Genomic DNA, 18,597 nt, shown 5'->3' with positions numbered 1-18,597 from the left:
AGATGGGACATTAAGCAGAAAAAGTAGGGAAATTGAATAGACATGATATGCAATTGTAGTATACAGTGAAAAACCTCCAGTCACACTTTTAATAATTTTTTTAAAAATTAAAAATTTCTGTTGTCAAAATCTTGACTCTGGTGTTTTTATGTCTGAAGGAACTTTTATGAAATTTTCACCCAGAAATATTTCTGAGCACAGGTGAGCAGAAGCTGTTCTTTAAATGGTCCCAGCTACTCAGGAGGCTGAGGCAGAAGGATCACTTGAGCTCAGGAACTTGAGGCTGCTGTCAGCTCTGATGATGCCACTGCAGTCTAGCCCAGGCAATAGAGCAAGACTGTTTCAAAGAAGAAAAAAAATAGTCAAAGCGGGCCAATAGAGTTTCTACACACTGAGGCGGTGTAAGTGATGGTTCGAAGGCTTGTACAGGTTTCAGTGGGGTAAAAGGAGGCGCCGTACATGGTATAGGAGGACCTGGGGGAGCTTCATGGAATTGTGTCGCTACAGTAGACCATGTAGAGAAGGCATCCCGGGCACAGATCCACCGTCGTCAAAGGAACATACAACTCCTCTGCCCATTGATCAGCACATGCCTCATTCCTGAGATTAAACACCCTTTCTGGACAGTTGGTCTCTGTCTTGCTCTGAGTCTGGGTAATAAACACTCTAGAAGCCTCACTTCTTTTCCATTCTGTTGTCAGCCCTGATAGCCTTCCAGGGCCTTGCCTGCTGCTGACAGTACAGACCATCCCAAGTTCTAGGTCATCTGCCCACATTTCTAGCCTGGCTTTGTTCCTGACTCACCATCATACTGCTTGTCAAGCCACCCACATTTGCTAGACCTCTCTGATAAGACCACTACCACCTCTAGCCCTTGTCACCTCAGAGGCTAAGCCCTTAATCACCCCCATGAAGTCCGAGATTGTGCCCGCCTTGTTCACCCCCACATTTGCAGTGTCTAACACGGGGCCTTGTCTACAGTACAATCTCAGTAAAAGTTTGTTAAATGAACAGGTAGTTCACTGAAAGGCAGTATTCCGGGGCCTCCATGCCTCTGTTCCCAGTGCCTGGAGCACACTTCACTTGCTTTCCACAGGGCTGGCTCCTTCTGTCCTTCAGGTCCCAGCTTAAATGTCACCTTCTTGAGTACTCCTTCATTGATCATTTAGCCAAAGCAGCCTCTAACTCGCCCTAGTTCCCACCATGCCCTGTTTATGGTCTCCAGAACATGAGTCCTACAAAGGCGAATACCATATCTGCTCTTCTCTCTGCCCTCCTCACCATACCACCTACCCCTGAATTTGGTAAATACATAAGTAAAGGGTGAATTAGGATCCAAGTTTGAAAAGAAAAAAAAAAACGTGGGCTTGGGTTTTCACTGTGAACTTAACAAACACATGATTTCGAGGCTCCTGATATACTGATTCTCAGTATCTCCACAGGTAAAATAGGATGCAAATAACAATTTACTCACTCTTATAACTCATGTAAAGTTTCAGATAGCCAGTGGCTGTGAAGCACTTGGCACACTACATAGTGAGCGATCAATGAGATATTGTCTATAATACCAGAATAAGTTGCTCCCCAAGGCCTGGACCTTGGCTGCAGTTAACACTACTTTGCCTGCAACGGACAGGGGGTGGGGGTGAGGGTAATGAGAGATCTCTTGGGTTTTTTAGGAACCTGGAAGCAGCCAGTTCTTCCTGAAGCTGTTCAGAAAGAAACTCTGCTGGTGTGTGTGAGCCCAGACGTGCCACCTGGGCCACAGGGCTGCCCTGCTCATGTTTTCTTCCCACTTAAACATTTCCATAACATAAATATTCTAACTCCCTTGCTGTTTTCACCTTGGCTTCCCTGGGGTGTACTATAGCAGTTAGCACCCGTGAACCTATTTTCATGCCACAAATCAAGTGTGTTATGTTGAGATAAGAGGGGCACCCAGACAGCAGCCACTGACAGACTTTGAATCAACTCAGGGTCTCTTTTCATGCAAAAGGAAAAACCCAAGGAGAAAAAGGTGGGCAGAATGTGAGCACAAAGGCCACCCACGGCCCCAGTCTGGCCCCAGGAGAGACTCTAGTACTTCTGATCTCCAAAGCCAGAAAAGGATATATTGTGCCCCAGCAGGAGTTAGGAATTGTATTAAAGAGAAAACTTTCCTATTTTCTTTCTGGTAGTGTTTTCAGGAGATTTGAATGATGTTTCCAAGCAATGAACAAATCTGAGGGAAACAAAAGTGTTGAAAATGGGCTTTTATAAGCAGACTCTAGGCAAACTCCCATCGTCTTGCAGAAAATGCTTTACAAATGGAGGAGCCGGGATAGCTGCCAGTACCACAAGTAGCTGGGGAATGGCAAGCCTGGTTGCTGGAGAATTTCGCTATTAACATTTTTAATTGCAATATCTCCCATGAAAGCATTGGTAACAGGATACTTGAGAATCAAATGAGAGTTGTCACTCAAAGACTCTGTTTAACAAATAGCTCACAAATGTGCTAATCCAGGGACAGTACCAGCCACTCTGGAGGATACAGTCATGAGCAGGACAGCCCCTGACTGCTGTGTGTTTACATATTTGTTTAGGAAATATTTATTTAGCACCTACTACTCTAAAGCACTGAGGAAGGTCCTGAAGATGAATAAAATAGAGTCACTGCCTTCAAAGCATTTACAGTCTTGTAATGAGAAGCAGACAATTACACATGTGTGATGAGGATTTCCAGAGGGGAAGTCAGGGCATAGAAGGTTCTGAGTTGCAGGACAGTTCTACCTAGATCTCCCCGGGAAGAAAACAAAGAGCATTAAATGACTTTAAAGCAGAGCCCTGCAGGATGAGTGGGAAATGTGAAGGATTGGGGAGAGATTTATGAAGACTCAGAGTTGAAACAGTGATTGGCAATTTTAAAGAAGTAAAAGAACTTCATTGTGCTTTTAGCCAAGAGTGAGAGAGGGAAGGAAAGTGAGTAAGGAGTGACTAGAATCTGAAACAGTGGCCAAGAGGTATTATAAGGAGTTTGAAATTTCTCTGAACAGCAGGATTTAAATTTGGGAATTGGCATGATCAGAACTAGGAACTATATTAAAAACAAAAAAGTCAGGCAGTCTCTGAAACTGGCCTGCCCAAAGGAACACAGATCTGAGTCATCAAGAAGCTCGTCATTCGATCAGATATGGGACCAACTGTAGCCTTCCTAGTTCCCATGTGTTTACTCCTGAGTCACTTCCCAATCCCAGATTTGTTCACAGGTAAAATCTTCCTCTGCCTGCCTGAATTTAGGTCTGCAGGCAATCCCTTTAGGACTGCAGCTGCATGTTCTGCTGATGACCTATCCACCTCCTCTGCTCATTCCCAAACCCAGTAGCTGCCCCTGCCCCCAACCCCCAACCCCCCCCCCCAATCCCAACCACCTCCAGGCTTTTCATCAGACTGTGGGTAGATGCCCTGCCGGTGCACAGGTGCCTGTGAAAAACCCTCCCCTCTGTGCAGCCTAAAATGAAATATGCACAAGGCATAAGGTTAGGAAAGGACCATAATTTGCTTGGTGACAGCAGCCCAAGGATGACCAACAAATGGATTTCATTTTCTTTTTTTTATTTTTTATTTTTTATTATTAAATCATAGCTGTGTACATTAATGCGATCATGGGGCACCATACACTGGTTTTATAGACAGTTTGACACATTTTCATCACACTGGTTAACATAGCCTTCCTGGCATTTTCTTAGTTATTGTGTTAAGACATTTATATTTACTAAGTTTAATATGTACCCTTGTAAGATGCACCGCAGGTGTAATCCCACCAATCACCCTCCCTCCGCCCAGCCTCCCTTTTCCCTCCCCTCCCTCTCCCCCTTCCCCATATTCTTAGGTTATAACTGGTTATAGCTTTCATATGAAAGCCATAAATTAGTTTCATAGTAGGGCTGAGTACATTGGATACTTTTTCTTACATTCTTGAGATACTTTACTAAAAGAATATGTTCCAGCTCCATCCATGTAAACATGAAAGAGGTAAAGTCTCCATCTTTCTTTAAGGCAGCATAATATTCCATGGTGTACATATACCACAATTTATTAATCCATTCATGGATCGATGGACACTTGGGCTTTTTCCATGACTTAGCAATTATGAATTGGGCTGCCATAAACATTCTGGTACAAATATCTTTGTTATGATGTGATTTTTGGTCTTCTGGATATATGCCTAGTAGAGGAATTATAGGATTGAATGGCAGATCTATTTTTAGATCTCTAAGTGTTCTCCAAACATCTTTCCAAAAGAAATGTATTCATTTGCATTCCCACCAGCAGTGCAGAAGTGTTCCCTTTTCTCCACATCCACGCCAACATCTCTGGTCTTGGGATTTTGTGATATGGGCTAATCTTACTGGAGTTAGATGATATCTCAAAGTAGTTTTGATTTGCATTTCTCTGATGATTAAAGATCATGAGCATTTTTTCATATGTCTGCAGGCTGTGCGCCTGTCTTCTTCAGAGAAGTTTCTCTTCAAGTCTTATCCAGCCTGCAATTGGATCGCTTGTTTTATTCTTGCTTATACGTTTGAGTTCTCTGTGGACTCTGGCTATAAAACCTTTGTCGGAGACATAACCTGCAAATATCTTCTCCCATTCTGAGGGCTGTTTGCTTGCTTTATTTACTGTGTTCTTGGCTGTGCAGAAGCTTTTTATTTTGATCAGGTCCCAGTAGTGTATTTTTGAAGCTGCTTCAATTGCCCAGGGAGTCCTCCTCATAAAATACTCGCCCAGACCGATTTCTTCAAGGGTTTTCCCTGAATTCTCTTCTAGTATTTTTATAGTTTCATGTCTTAAGTTTGAATCTTTAATCCAGTGAGAGTCTATCTTAGTTAATGGTGAAAGGTGTGGGTCCACCTTTGGGTCTTGGACCCACACCTTTGTGGGTCTTGTACAGGTTGCCAGCCAGTTCACCCAGCACCATTTGTTAACTAGGGAATCTTTTCCCCACTGAATGTTTTTAACTGGCTTGTCAAAGATCAAATAACGGTAAGTACCTGGGTTCATCTCTTGGTTCTCTATTCTGTTCCATAAATCCATCTCTCTGTTTTTGTGCCAGTACCATGCTGTTTTTATCACTATCGACTTACAGTATACTCTAAGTTCTGGTAGCATGATTCCTCCTGCTTTGTTTTTATTTCTGAGTAATGTCTTGGCTATTTGAAGTTTTTTCTGATTCCATATAAAATGAAGTATTATTTTTTCAAGATCTTTAAAGTATGACAGTGGAGCTTTAATAGGGATTGCATTAAAACTGTATATTGCTTTGGGTAGTACGGACATTTTGACAATGTTGATTCTTCCCAGCCATGAGCATGGTATGTTTTTCCATTTGTTAACACTTTAAGCTATTTCTTTTCTTAGAGTTTCATAGTTCTGTTTATAGAGATCTTTCACATCCTTTGTTAGATAAACTCCCAAATACTTCATCTTCTTTGGCACTACTGTGAATGGAATAGAGTCCTTGACTGTTTCTTCAGCTTGAATATTGTTGGTATATATAAAGGCTACCAATTTATGAATGTTGATTTTGTAACCTGAAATGCTGCTGTATTCCTTGATCACTTCTAAGAGTTTTGTAATAGAATCCCTGGTGTTGTCCAGATATACGATCATATCATCTGCGAAGAGCGAAAGTTTGATCTCTTCTGACACTATATGGATACTCTTGATCGCCTTATCTTCCCTAATTGTGGTGACTAAAACATCCATTACAATGTTAAAGAGCAATGGAGACAATGGGCAATCTTGTCTGGTTCCTGATCTGAGTGGAAATGATTTCAATTTAGCTCCATTCAATATGATATTGGTTGTGGGTTTTCTGTAGATGGCCTCTATCAGTTTTAGAAATGTTCCTTCTATACCAATTTTCTTAAGTGTTCTAATCATGAAGGGATGCTGGATATTATCAAAAGCTTTTTCTGCATCAATTGAGAGAATCATATGGTCTTTGTTTTTTAATTTGTTTATGTGCTGAATTATACTTTTAGACTTACGTATATTGAACCAGCCTTGAGACCCTGAGACAAAACCGACTTGGTCAGGAGGTATATTTTGTTTGATGTGTTGCTGGATTCTGTTTGTTAGGATCTTGTTCAATATTTTTGCATCTATATTCATTAGTGATATTGGTTTATAATTTTCTTTTCTTGTTGGATCTTTTCCTGGTTTGGGGCTCAGGGTGATGTTTGCTTCATAGAATGTGTTGGGTAGTCTTCCTTTTTCTACATTTTGGAACAGGTTGAGTAATATAGGTACTAGTTCCTCTTAAGTGTTTGGTAGAATTCTGACCTGAAGCCATCTGGTCCCATGCTTTTCTTTTTAGGGAGATTTTGTACGGTTGATGCTACTTTGAAACTTGATATTGGCCTGTTCAACATTTCCACTTGATTCTGGCTAAGTCTTGGAAGCTGACGTGCTTCCAAGTATTGGTCAATTTCCTTCAGATTTTCATATTTCTGAGTATAAAGTTTTCTTAAGGATTTTTTGAATTTCTGAGAACTCTGTTGTTGTTATTTCATCTTTGTTGTTTCTAATTGATGAAATTAGAGATTTTACTCTTTTTTTCCTGGTTATGTTAGCCAAAGGTTTATCTATTTTATTGACCTTTCAAAAAACCCAATTTTTGATTTATTGATCTGTTGTATAATTCTTTTGTTTTCAATTTCATTTAATTCTGCTCTAATTTTGGTTATTTCTTTTCTGCTACTGGGTTTGGGGTTGGAATGTTCTTCCTTTTCCAGTTGCTTGAGATGTCCCATTAAGTTGTTAACTTCTTCCCTTTCCGTTCTCTTGAGGAAGGCTTTCAGTGCTATAAATTTTTCTCTTAGGACTGCCTTTGTGTTATCCCAGAGGTTCTGATAATTCATGTCTTCATTGTCGTTTTGTTCCAAAAATTTGGCAATTTCCTTCTTAATCTCACATCAGACCCAGCTGTCCTTCAGTATAAGGTTATTTAACTTCCATGTTTTTGTATGAGTATGCAGATTCCTGTTGTTACTGAGTTCAACTTTTATTCCATGGTGGTCCGGAAAGATGCAAGGAATAATTTCTATTCCTTTAAATTTACTGAGATTAGACTTGTGACCTAAGATGTGATCGATTTTGAAGTATGTTCCATGGGCTGATGAGAAGTATGTGTATTCAGTTTTGTTGGGATGAAATGTTCTGTAGATGTCTGCTAAATCCAAATATTGGATGGTTAGGTTTTAATCTAAACTTTCTTTGCTCAGCTTCTTATTGGAGGATTTATACAACACTGCCAAAGGAGTGTTGAAATCTCCAACTATTATGGAGCTGGAGGAAATCAAGTTGCTCATGTCTGTTAGAGTTTCTCTTATAAATTGAGGTGCATTCTGGTTGGGTGCATAAATATTAATAATTGAAATCTCATCATATTGAGTATTACCCTTAACAAATATGAAGTGACCATTCTTATCCTTCCTCACTTGTGTTGGTTTAAAGCCTATTGTGTCTGCAAATAGAATTGCAACACCTGCTTTTTTCTGATTACCATTTGCCTGAAATATGGATGACCATCCTTTCACCCTGAGTCTATATTTATCTTTTAAGGTAAGATGTGACTCTTGTATGCAGCAAATATCTGGGCTGAGTTTTTGTATCCAGTCAGCTAACTTGTGCCTCTTCAGAGGACAGTTTAAGCTGTTCAGATTAATGGAAAATATTGATAAGTCTGGTAAAATTTTAGGTATCGAGTTTTTCGAAAGTCCAGTGGACATTTTTAATCCTTTTGCCCCTGTGGAAGTTGGTGTTTGATCAAAAGTTTCTGAGTGAGTTAACTTTTGTGGTAGAGGATTGGGCTGGTCATTATGGAGGATAGGTCTGAGAATATCCTGGAGAGCTGGTTTGGTTATGGCAAATTTCTTCAACATATGAATGTCATTAAAGTATTTAATTTCTCCATCGTAAATGAAACTCAGTTTAGCTGGATACAGGATCTAAGGTTGAAAGTTATTTTGCTTTAGGAGATTAAAAGTCGATAACCACCTGCTTCTGGCTTGAAAAGTTTCAGCAGAGAGATCTGTAGTCATTGTAATATTCTTCCCTTTGTAGTTAATGGATTTCTTAAGTCTGGCTGCTTTCAGAATTTTCTCCCTCATATTAACTTTAATGAAGTTAATTATGATATGTCTGGGGAATGTCTTACTGGGATTGAGTCATGCTGGTGTTCTGAAACTGTCTGCTATCTGAATTTCAGAATCTCTTGGCATGTCTGGAACATTCTCTTTCATAATTTCATGGAGAAGGGCCTCTGTGCCTTGCAAGGCCACTTCATCACTTTCAGGGATTCCAATGAGGCAGATATTAGCCTTCTTCAAATTATCCCAGAGCTCTGTGAGACAATGACCCATTTTTGCTCTCCATTTCTCTTCCTCTTTGAGAGTTTGGGAGCATTTAAAGGCTTTGTCTTCATTGTCAGCAATCCTTTCTTCTGCTTGTGCCACTCTGTTACTGAGGGATTCTACTGTACTTTTCAGGTCTTTGAGGACTGCAAATTCTTGCCTCAGTGCATCAAAATCTTTGGTGGTTTTGTCTTTAAATTCGTTAAATTCTTGAGACAACTTTTGAATTGCTCCTCGAATTTCTAATTCCAACTTTTGAATTGTTCCTTGAATTTCTAATTCCAACTTTTCCTCCATTCCATTAATCTTGTTTGCAATCCAAATTCTGAATTCGATTTCTGAATCTCAGCCAGCTGTTTATGAATGGGATCTTCAGTTACATCTGCCATATCTTTCCTTATGGGGGTTGATCTATTCTGGTTATTCATGTTACCAGAGTTTTTCTACTGATTCCGCCCCATGATTATTTTACACTGTTTGACTTTTCCCCTGGAGCTTTGTTGCAGACCCATAAGTGCTATGGCCTGAGAATTTGGACCTGTTTGGTGTGGTGGTTCTGTCTTGTTTTCAGCTGGTCTCTGTCTGACCCTAGTGAAACAGTTGCTCTGGGTTGAAATCTCAGCTGTGGAGATTTACCAGCAATTACATCACCCCGCACCCCACAGACAACAATTAGAAAAGGAAAATCAAAACTTCCTACAACCACATCCACCCAGGGCACCACTTGGATAGTCCTCGGGTAATTGGCTCAGTATAAAAGATCCAAATCAATTGTCTCAGTCTGCACCTGTCTCAGGTGGGAGAGTTTAAAAGGTCTCTGGCAATTGGATCACAGGGATCTGCTAACAAGTCAAATACAACTTGCTACAGTGCTCCGTGAAGTCAGGAGGACCCACCCAGCAAATAGATTAGTCTGGGGAGGTTGATGCCTCCTTCCCCACCTTGCACCTCTGTCACACCCAATCACTGATAGCCCCGCAGGGCTGTGACCTAGTTGCCTCCAATGAGCAGATACTTGGGCGCTTGATGGAGGCTGGGGGTTGTTCCCTCAGTTCCAGCCCCACCCCTGATTGATGTTATTGACAGAACAGAACAACTTTGTGGGCATTTGTTTATGTCCCTGCTAAATTCCCCTGCAGAAGAGAAGCTGTTTTGAGTTCCCAGAACCTGCTCCTCAGGCCCTGTGTTTGCTTCTGCAGGTTTGTATTCACAGCCCGGTTAGCTGTCAGTTCTAACCTCTGCCTTCTTTGTCTATAGGCTGATGATCCCCTGAGGGCCGGGTGCATCTTAGGCTCAGTAAAGCGGTCCTCTGGGTCAGCCCCGCCCTTGGAATTTCCTGGCTCTGCGTGTCCATTTTCTAGTCCCTGCGCTCCACCCAGGCCGGTATCACCTCAGGCAAACTCTTTACTCATGGGGCCTGTGTTTCAGTCCCAGATCTGTTCTGCAGTGGTTGCCACCTGAGAAGATGCCCAGCCTCCTCTGGTTGCCCAGGGAGACGGGGGTGTGGCTTTAGAATATCCGGGGGTGAGCCCTATTGTTGCCAAAAACGGTTGCTGCTCTGCACCTCAAGGCACCACCAATCCGGCATGGTTCCCTCTCAGCTGACCATCCTGTCCTCACGCCCATGCCACAGAAGCAGCACTGACCAGCTGCAGTCCAGGCCCTGTAAATACCCCTCGAGAAATCACCCAAGAATCTGGACTCCTGGGGGACAGGCTTCCAGACCTCAGAGTGAGAGTGGAGGGGAATGCTAGGAGCTCAGAACTGCAGGTAGAGAATATATACAGTTTTATACAGTTTTATGCCTGGCAGGAGAACACCATGGCACCCTAGTAGGGGAGGTAGGTCCAGTTTTTAGAGGGTCTCTCCTGTGGAGTGGAGTGGGAGGACCTTTGAACTCTGCTCATTTGTTTGTGGCGCACTCCAAGCCGTTCTCATGGGGGAGGGGACTCCCGTCCACTTGGTGATGGATTTTGTACCTTTTGTTTGTATCCTTGCAGTCACAGCTCACCTCAGCAGGATTGATGTGCGTTCTTCAACCTTCTCTCTTGGTTCAGCTCTAATCCACAAGGTTACTTGCTAAATTTCTGTCCTTTAACACTCCTTCTGGACTGGAGCCTCTTGGAACCGGCGGCCGTCTCTGCCGCCACTGACCTTGCTTTGCTCCCACCTGAGTTCCAGCTGTGAGCATTAACTATGGAACCTCTGTGCTGTACTGTCTGGCTTTTCACCTAACCCCCTTATCAGAAGCTGCCTTCAGTGTAAAAAACACTTCATTTTCATTGTTAATTCTGTTTCATTGGTAAAATCTGCCAGTGCAGTTTTTGGAGGTTCAGCTAGAGGCAGTGTTCCAGTCAATTAGCGATGTCTGCTATGGACAAATGAAGGGAAGCTAAGTGGCACTTCCTTGAGAATCATTTTCTTTCCCCAATCTGCAGTAAGTATTAATAATTGCCTATGGGAAATCTATTGCATTAGACATAAAGCTCCATCATTTATAAATCCAGAAACCCAGGAGTCCTGTTGGATACCACCCTTGCCCTCTTTCAGACTCTGAATTCATACAAGTCTCCAAAATATCCATCCCACATGCCCATGTTTCTCCACCTCCACTGCCACCCTCCTCTCCTGCCTGGACTATTGCGTTAACCATTTAATTGCTTTCATCCTTCCCTTTCTCCATATTAATGTTTCACTGAATCTACTTTTTTCAACATTTCAGTTGAAATGATAATGAAAAAAATCCAAATCTGATTATGTCTCTGATCCCCAAGCAAAACACTTTTGCTGCTTTTCATAACTCTTGAGATAAAGCTCCAACAAGGTCCAGCATGACTCTATCCTCAGCCCACTCCACTCCACTTCACTTGGCTGGACTCTGGCCACAGCCTTCTATTTGGTTTCTCAAACATTCCTTGCCATCTTCAATCAGCCCACTACAGAAGTTCCCTTCTCTTAGAGTGTGCTCCACAAGCTCCAGCACACGCAGACATGCACATCTGTGCATGTGCACACACACTTCAACTAACTCATTGCTTATCTGTGTTAATCCCCCCATTTTGGATTCTCATTGCACCATGCAGATCTCTTTCATCGCCCCTGTTGGACTGCCTGTTGCAGTGCTTGCACTAGAAACTGTTATAGAAGTTAGGAGAAATGGTTTTCATAGTTACTGTATTCTCTTATCAATTTCACAAGAAGATAAATTTTTAATGAGGATGAAAGTTGAAGAATGTGTGAATTGTTTATCTATATCCACCCACATTGCCTATAAGTAAGAATACCATTGTGAGCATTTATGTGGGCAACAGATCAACATTGTAATTATAAATCAAAGGTAGACAAAGCAACAATTTTGATGAAATTTTTCCATACATCTGTTCAGATACAGAGCATGTTAAAATACATCAGTGTATATTTTAAGGTAGTTTAGTATTTTAAGAACCATTCATATTGGGTGGTCCCTGTGGCTCAGTGAGTAGGGCACTGGCCCCAAATACCAAGGGTAGTGGGTTTGAACCTGGTCCCAGCCAAATTGCAACAAAAAAATAGCCAGGCATTGTGGCGGGCACCTGAGGTCACAGCTACTTGGGAGGCTGAGGCAAGAGAATCACTTAAGCCCAAGAGCTGGAGACTGCTGTGAGCTGTGATACCACAGCACTCTACCAAGGGTGACAAAGTGAGGCTCTATCTCTAAATAAATAAATAAATAAAAATAACTACTCATATAATAAGATTTAATTTTCAACTGCACATTATTATATATTCTCTTACTTTAAAATGATTATTTGTGGAACAGTGGATTAGACACGTAAGATCCAAATAAAGTCCTGTATTATAGAAATCAAATAACAAATATACTGTATTTTGAAGGGCTATTCTTAGCTAGGTACCACTCTAAGTGTTGGGATTATTGTACTGAAATAAAAAGACAAAACGTTTACCTTTGTGAAGCTTGTATCTAAATGAAATAGATGGACTAAAAACAAGGTAAATGAATAAAATATAAAAAGCTAAATAATGATGAGTGCTAAAGAAGAAAAAATATATTAAACAGGAAAGGAGCATTGAAGTGGGAGGACAGGAGTGCACTGCCACTTAAATGAGGGCATAAGGGGTGCCCTCGGGAGGAGGTAACCCTGGGGTATAATCCTCAGGAAAGTGAGCCGCTTGTCTTGCTTTTATTTATTCAGTTATCTACAATTACTAATAATCTGGGTTGCTTTAGTATCTGGAGATAGTTTTTCTACCATCTAATTGCTTATAAAATATCCCTTATGAATACCCAGATTTATTCACACATTTTTGTGGGCCTTGGGGAACACCACAGGCATTCCCAATGGATGACGTTGCTTCACAGTGTTGCTTGTTCCACATTTCAAACCCAAAGAAAAGATTCAGACCCACTGCCCTTGTTAGTTTTTAGGATGGGCCACTCCAGACCCTGCCCTGGGAGTGGCTGCAGCCTCAGCCGTGGCAAAACTGCAGGAAAGGACTTCCCGGCCATCCCTTTGAGCAGTTTCCAGTAACCATCTCAGGATTTTGCAGTTGAGGAATGAAATTCTTGGCCTACCATTTGGAGAGATTCACCACCCCAGTCTGGGCTATGATGATGATGATGTTGTTTGAGGTTAGTGGTTCCTTACAGGCTCACTTGATCTATTCCGATGTTTCATATTCAGACCAGGAGTTTGCTAATTCATTCACTGTTTGTGCATTTACTGAGGTCCCTTTATGGAAGGGATTATGCTGAGCCTTGGATATAAAAAGACATACTCAAAGAGCTCAGAGTTACATAAACAGAGAAGTACCACGTGGTATAATAAGTGCTGTGAGAAACATCTGTGCAAAGGGCCACACTCTTGGAGGGAGTGAGTAACTCCTGTTCTCCATCTACTCAGGAAATGAGATAAGCCCTAACATTTGAAGATGAGTAGGGGTCCATGTACTAACCAAAGGAAGTGACAAGGGAGAAAAGGGCTGCTCAGCTGAAGAACAGCGTCACACCCTGTAACCACCTGCTCAGGTCAGTACAGTAGATATTCCATGACCGAGCTCAGAATGGAGGATACAAGGAGGAAAAGATGGGTTAGCCAAGCAAAGCTACACGTTCCCATCCAAAGATACAACTTCCTGATTGCACAGGTTTAACTTCAGACCAACTGCAGCCAATAACCTGATTTCCAGACATTTCTTCATACCAAGAGAGCCAGTGCAGAGTCCACGTGTCTCAGAATCAGCTGAGTTCCAATGAAAGGAGACCCATCATGGGGTCATCTTTGCAGCTCTGACGTTTCTCAACTTCTCATTTAAAACAAAAAAAGTACTTTTAGTTTGCATAATATCTGGTAGCAAAAATTCCGGGCTTCACTTGCATATTTTCACTGATTTCTTTTAACTGTACTATTCTGTTTGATTTTTATTTGTTTCCATTTAGGGTTCAATTAGGTAATCGTCCAGCATCATATGTATGCTTTGTTTAATACAGACATGCTGTGCACCCGCTAATCTCAAAGGTAATTACATTTTCCACTTCTGAGAATTGGGCTTTGAGGAATTTTTTTCAGGAATGGATTTCTCTGATAAGGTGAAGGGAAAGCTCCCAACAGGCCCTGGAGTCCTTGCTGTGTGATGTGGGGAAATTATTACTTCTCTGAGCCTTAGTTTTCTCATTTGTTAATAATCTACAGCGAGCTATTCTTGCCAAAGAGTCATGGTGAGCATTACATGAGATTCTGTATGAAGCTCCCCCGTCCCTTAGCGCCTGGCCACAGTGATTGCTCAGAGAACCACATGAATAGTAGCTAGTAAGAACGCGTCTCCTGTCACGCGGCCCGGATGCCTCTTAGTCACGACCTGTACGACCTCCCTCCCGGATTTTGGCTGCCTTATTCCCTATGTGTCTCTCTCCTATGCCCAGAACTGAGCTGGCATAGAGTATGTTCTCAATAAATATTTGTTAAATAAATGAATGAATTAATTAATATAATAATGAATGAAAAATATTTGAAACCTCACCCCTTTTTCAGGAACTTCTCTCCATCTTCCTTAGTGAAATGGTTTTTCCATTATCTCCTATCATAGGAATAGCCCACCTCCTGCCTTAATTTAAAGTTAGTTATTTTCTGAAGAGTCACGTGGATGAGGTAAAAGGTGATTAGAAAGACATTGTATAGGGAGTAGAGCTGGTATCTCTACTTTTGGAGTCAGGAGAATTTGGTTTCAATTTGTTGCTATTTACGATCTAGGTGCTCTTGTTGCTAGGTGACCAGTTTACGAAAATCATGCTTTTGCTTTCTTCTGCAAGTATCCAGTGTAAGAATGTGCCTAGCAGTGCTGAATGCAGAGTTGGCCAGCAGTTCTCATCCCACCTGAGCACTCACACACCTGAGGAGCTTTTAAAAACTCTGCCTGCCTGTCTGCTCCACACGGAGTCCAATTCAGTAGGTCTGGGTGGGCTGGGTCAGCTGCTCTTTCATGAAGCTTCAGGCCATCCTGATGGATGGGGTCAGAGCAGAGAATCCGTGAAGCAGCCTCAGACTTGATTTTCAGGGTGGAACATCTTCATAACCAGGTCCAGGGAAGGAAGGCCTCTTTTCAGTGTCCATCTCTTCCCCATACTCGGGGCACCTTACGTGCTGCCACACCACCGTTTTATTCCCTTCCTAACACCGGCCCTTCCATCTCTCTGCCACTGCAGCTCTGAGACATCACCCCAGCACAGCATTAATGAAAGCATGCTTCGCAATTAAACACGTTCATAAACTGACCGTGGGGTCCCGGGATGTTTGTGAACCTTGGATTCCAGCTCTGTTGCCTCTCTTACAGATGCAGATGGCATCTTAATCAAACATCCCCAGCCTCAGTGGAGCACCAGTGTCCCCAATGCTGTGATTAGCACCTCCTCCCATCCAGCCGCAACTGGGTGAACAGGGCTACAAGTCCCCGGGAGGCTGACAAATAGCTCTAATGACCACAAGACACACACGATATAGGGGTATTTGCAGAAAGCACTCCTCTCAGTCCTACAATGGGACAGCTTTCCAGAGGGAAAAAAGCTTCATCACATGACAATAAGTGAGCACTTCATTACAAAGCCTTTTCACGAGAGGCAGGGGTAAGTGTAGGTGAGAGCGGGGAGAAGGAATTTATGCCAGGCCTCTCACATATTTTATTGCATTGACTTTTCACAACAATCCTGTAAATCAGGAATCACTGCTATTTGCCAAATTAGGGACTGAGGCACAGAGAGGAAGACATAGCTTATCTGATGCTACATTTCTTTTTTTTTTTTTATTAAATAATAGCTGTGTACAATAATGCGATCATGGGGCACCATACCCTGGTTTTATAGACCATTTGACACATTTTCATCACACTGGTTACATTTCTATCAAGTGAAGGAGGCAGATGCAAACTCCTTCATCGGGAGTCCAGGGCATTTCCCAGCTCACCAAGAGTCCCAGCAAGGAATAACCAGGGAGAGCACTGTGGCCTTGCCACTGCCATTTGATAATTTTCAATTAATTTAATCTCTCCTGGGCTCAGCCTGTCCATTAAAAGAAAATAATTATTTCTGGGTGCTTATTTTCAGGGGACTTGTGAAAAAATGCATGAAAGAATGGATGGTGAGAACACTTAAGATCCACAAATACCTCCAAAGATATGAGAAACTATGATGGTTAGAACGCACCTATCCCAAGCTCAGCTCAACCTTATAGTAAACCCGGCATCAGAAACCAGCGTCTTGTTATTAGCTAACCAGTTACTTTACTTTTTATCTACCACAGTGATCATAATAGAAGTTAGGTCCTCACTTTCTGGCTGTGAGCATTCCACTTCCTCTCACCTTTGATAAAGAATTGGTGCCTCCTAAGCCTGTTTCTCTCCTGTGCTCCCAGTTTTTATAAATGTAGCTCACTCTGCCCATCAACCAAACTCAAAACCTAGCTGTCACCTTGGGTACGCCCTCTCTCTCTCCTACCATCTCAGTGCCCTGGCAATCCTATGACTCTAATCTCCGCCACCTCCTCTCACCTAGACCACTGCAGGAGCCTTCCCAGCTGGTCTCTCTGCCTCCACAACTCACTCTCTCAACCACAGTTAAAGTAATCTTTTACATGTAAATCAGTTATATCACTCTCCTGTGTTGTACTATTTATTGGCTTCCAGTTGTGGTTGGAGTTAAATGTAAACATCTTACACTGGCCTGCAAGATTTATCTGCACCTCCAACTCATGGCTTGTTACTGCATCCTTCCATCACCCCTGTCCAGCCACACCATTGCTCTTTGCTGCCTCAGGATATTTTTAATTGCTACTTTCTCTTCCTGGACTTCTCCTTGCACTGCATAGGGTTGACTGCTTCCAAACCTGCAGATCGCAATTTCCTATCAGTTCCTCAGTAAAGTCATTCTTTGAATCACTGTCACCAACCATCATACTCTCTCAAGGCCTCTTCTTGCATAACAATTTTCAAATGTTGTAACTGTGTGGAGATGTGTTTGGGTGTCTAATACCCAATGTATCTTCCCTGTGAGAATGTAAGCTCCACAATAGTCACAATCACATCTATTGGGCTCACCCAACGCCCAGCACTGCACCTGACAAATAGTATGTCCTCAATAGAGAGCTGTCAGGCTGGTAGAATGTATGAAACTAGCAGCTCCACAAGAAGTTCATGCAAGAGCCCAAGGCCTTCTATGCCCTCCTCCCATCTGAGATGCTCCGGTCAGCCTAACCAGACCGTCCCTCTTCCTCACTTTGTTTCAGGAGCGGCTTGTGCTCTCTGTGCTCCCCCGGTTTGTGGTCCTGGAAATGATCAACGACATGACCAATGTGGAAGACGAGCACCTGCAGCACCAATTCCATCGCATCTACATCCATCGCTACGAGAATGTCAGGTGAGAATTGCTGCTGACACCTTGCCCGCTCCTTCACACTGGGCCTGGGTGCCCAGCTGCTCTCCACACACTGTGGTGACTTCTGCCTGCCCGGATGTCAGCCCTTTCCTCCTCTATTTGGTTAATTTATCAACTAGTGATTATTCATCAGCGAGTTCTACCTTTACCTAAATGAGGTTGGAGAAGAACATCAGAGAATTCAATTATATTTGCTAGTTGACTTATTGCTCAGCTCCCCTGTAGCGGGCTTGCCTGTCTTTGCATTTTGAATGGAAAAGGGAAACAAAAACTCTTTAGACAATTATTAGAAAAATAATCTCAGAATTCAATCTGGAGGTTCCAAGTGTGATCACATATTTTCCCTCATGATATTTCTACACTTGATTTTATCCAAAAGGCTGAGAAGCAATGGTCTTCCTTACATTTCTAATAAGTGTCTTTAATATACAAGAAAAGGACTATAGCTTCTTTTCCTTTGCAAACATATTTTCAGTCATCGTTCATCAGTCCACCCACTTACCCATCCATCCATGAGTCCATTTGTCCATTAGTGCCTTCTGGGAACCCAGCTCAACACAATGTCCAAAAGGTGGACACCACAGGGAGGCAGACCAGTTTCAGCATCCCAACTCTGCCTCTTCCTTGTTTGTGACCTTGAGCAGTTTTCTCACCTGAATATCAGGACCCTTTGCTGTAAAATGGGCATTTTAATAGCCACCATACAGGGTTTTATTAGATTATGGGAGTAAAGGTCAGTACAAAACAGGACAGGCAGGGTTACACATTCAGGAGAGAATTAGGCATATCGGAGGTCATTTCAGACATGTATCCTAGTTTCAAGCAAAAGAATCCAAACCTGGCTGATTTAAGAGACATTATTGGAAGCTTATATGGTGATTCGAAGAATAACTAGAAAAGAATGGAGAAGCAGGCTAGAGAAATGGGCCAGAATGAGGCAAGGCCACAGAGTGAGACGCATGACCTATATCACACCAGAGTGCTAGGCAGTTTGAGATACCACTTCACTGTCACTGAGCAGTCCTTTACTTGTGCTTCCAAGCCCTGTGCCCTGGCACAGCATGCCACCGCCCTAATGGCATGTTCTACTCTTGGCATGCAGGAACATGCATTTTATTCTATTTTATTTATTAATTTTTTTTTTGAGACAGAGTCTCACTTTGTCACCCTTGGTTGTGCCCTGGCATCATAGCTCACAGTAACCTCACACTCTTGGGCTCAGGTGATCATCTTGCCACAGCCTCCTGAGTACTTGGGACTACAGACACCTGCCACAACACC

General features: G+C 42.4%; 1 protein-coding gene across 3 annotated transcripts in view; it reads left to right on the top strand.

The window, feature by feature from the left end:
• The window catches only part of ADCY8 (adenylate cyclase 8), a 256,006-nt gene that overhangs the window by 86,309 nt on the left and 151,100 nt on the right, over positions 1-18,597 (top strand). For all 3 annotated transcript variants that reach the window (XM_053559439.1, XM_053559441.1, XM_053559440.1), the window contains exon 3: positions 17,168-17,298. In XM_053559439.1, coding sequence (XP_053415414.1) covers positions 17,168-17,298 — 131 coding nt within the window. The remainder of the gene's footprint in view (positions 1-17,167; positions 17,299-18,597) is intronic.

The sequence above is a fragment of the Nycticebus coucang genome, chromosome 13 (assembly GCF_027406575.1).
Source record: "Nycticebus coucang isolate mNycCou1 chromosome 13, mNycCou1.pri, whole genome shotgun sequence".
NCBI classification, from domain to species: Eukaryota; Metazoa; Chordata; class Mammalia; order Primates; family Lorisidae; genus Nycticebus; species Nycticebus coucang.
The sequence above is the reverse complement of the archived record's forward strand: the minus strand, read 5'-3'. Positions and strand labels throughout refer to the sequence as shown.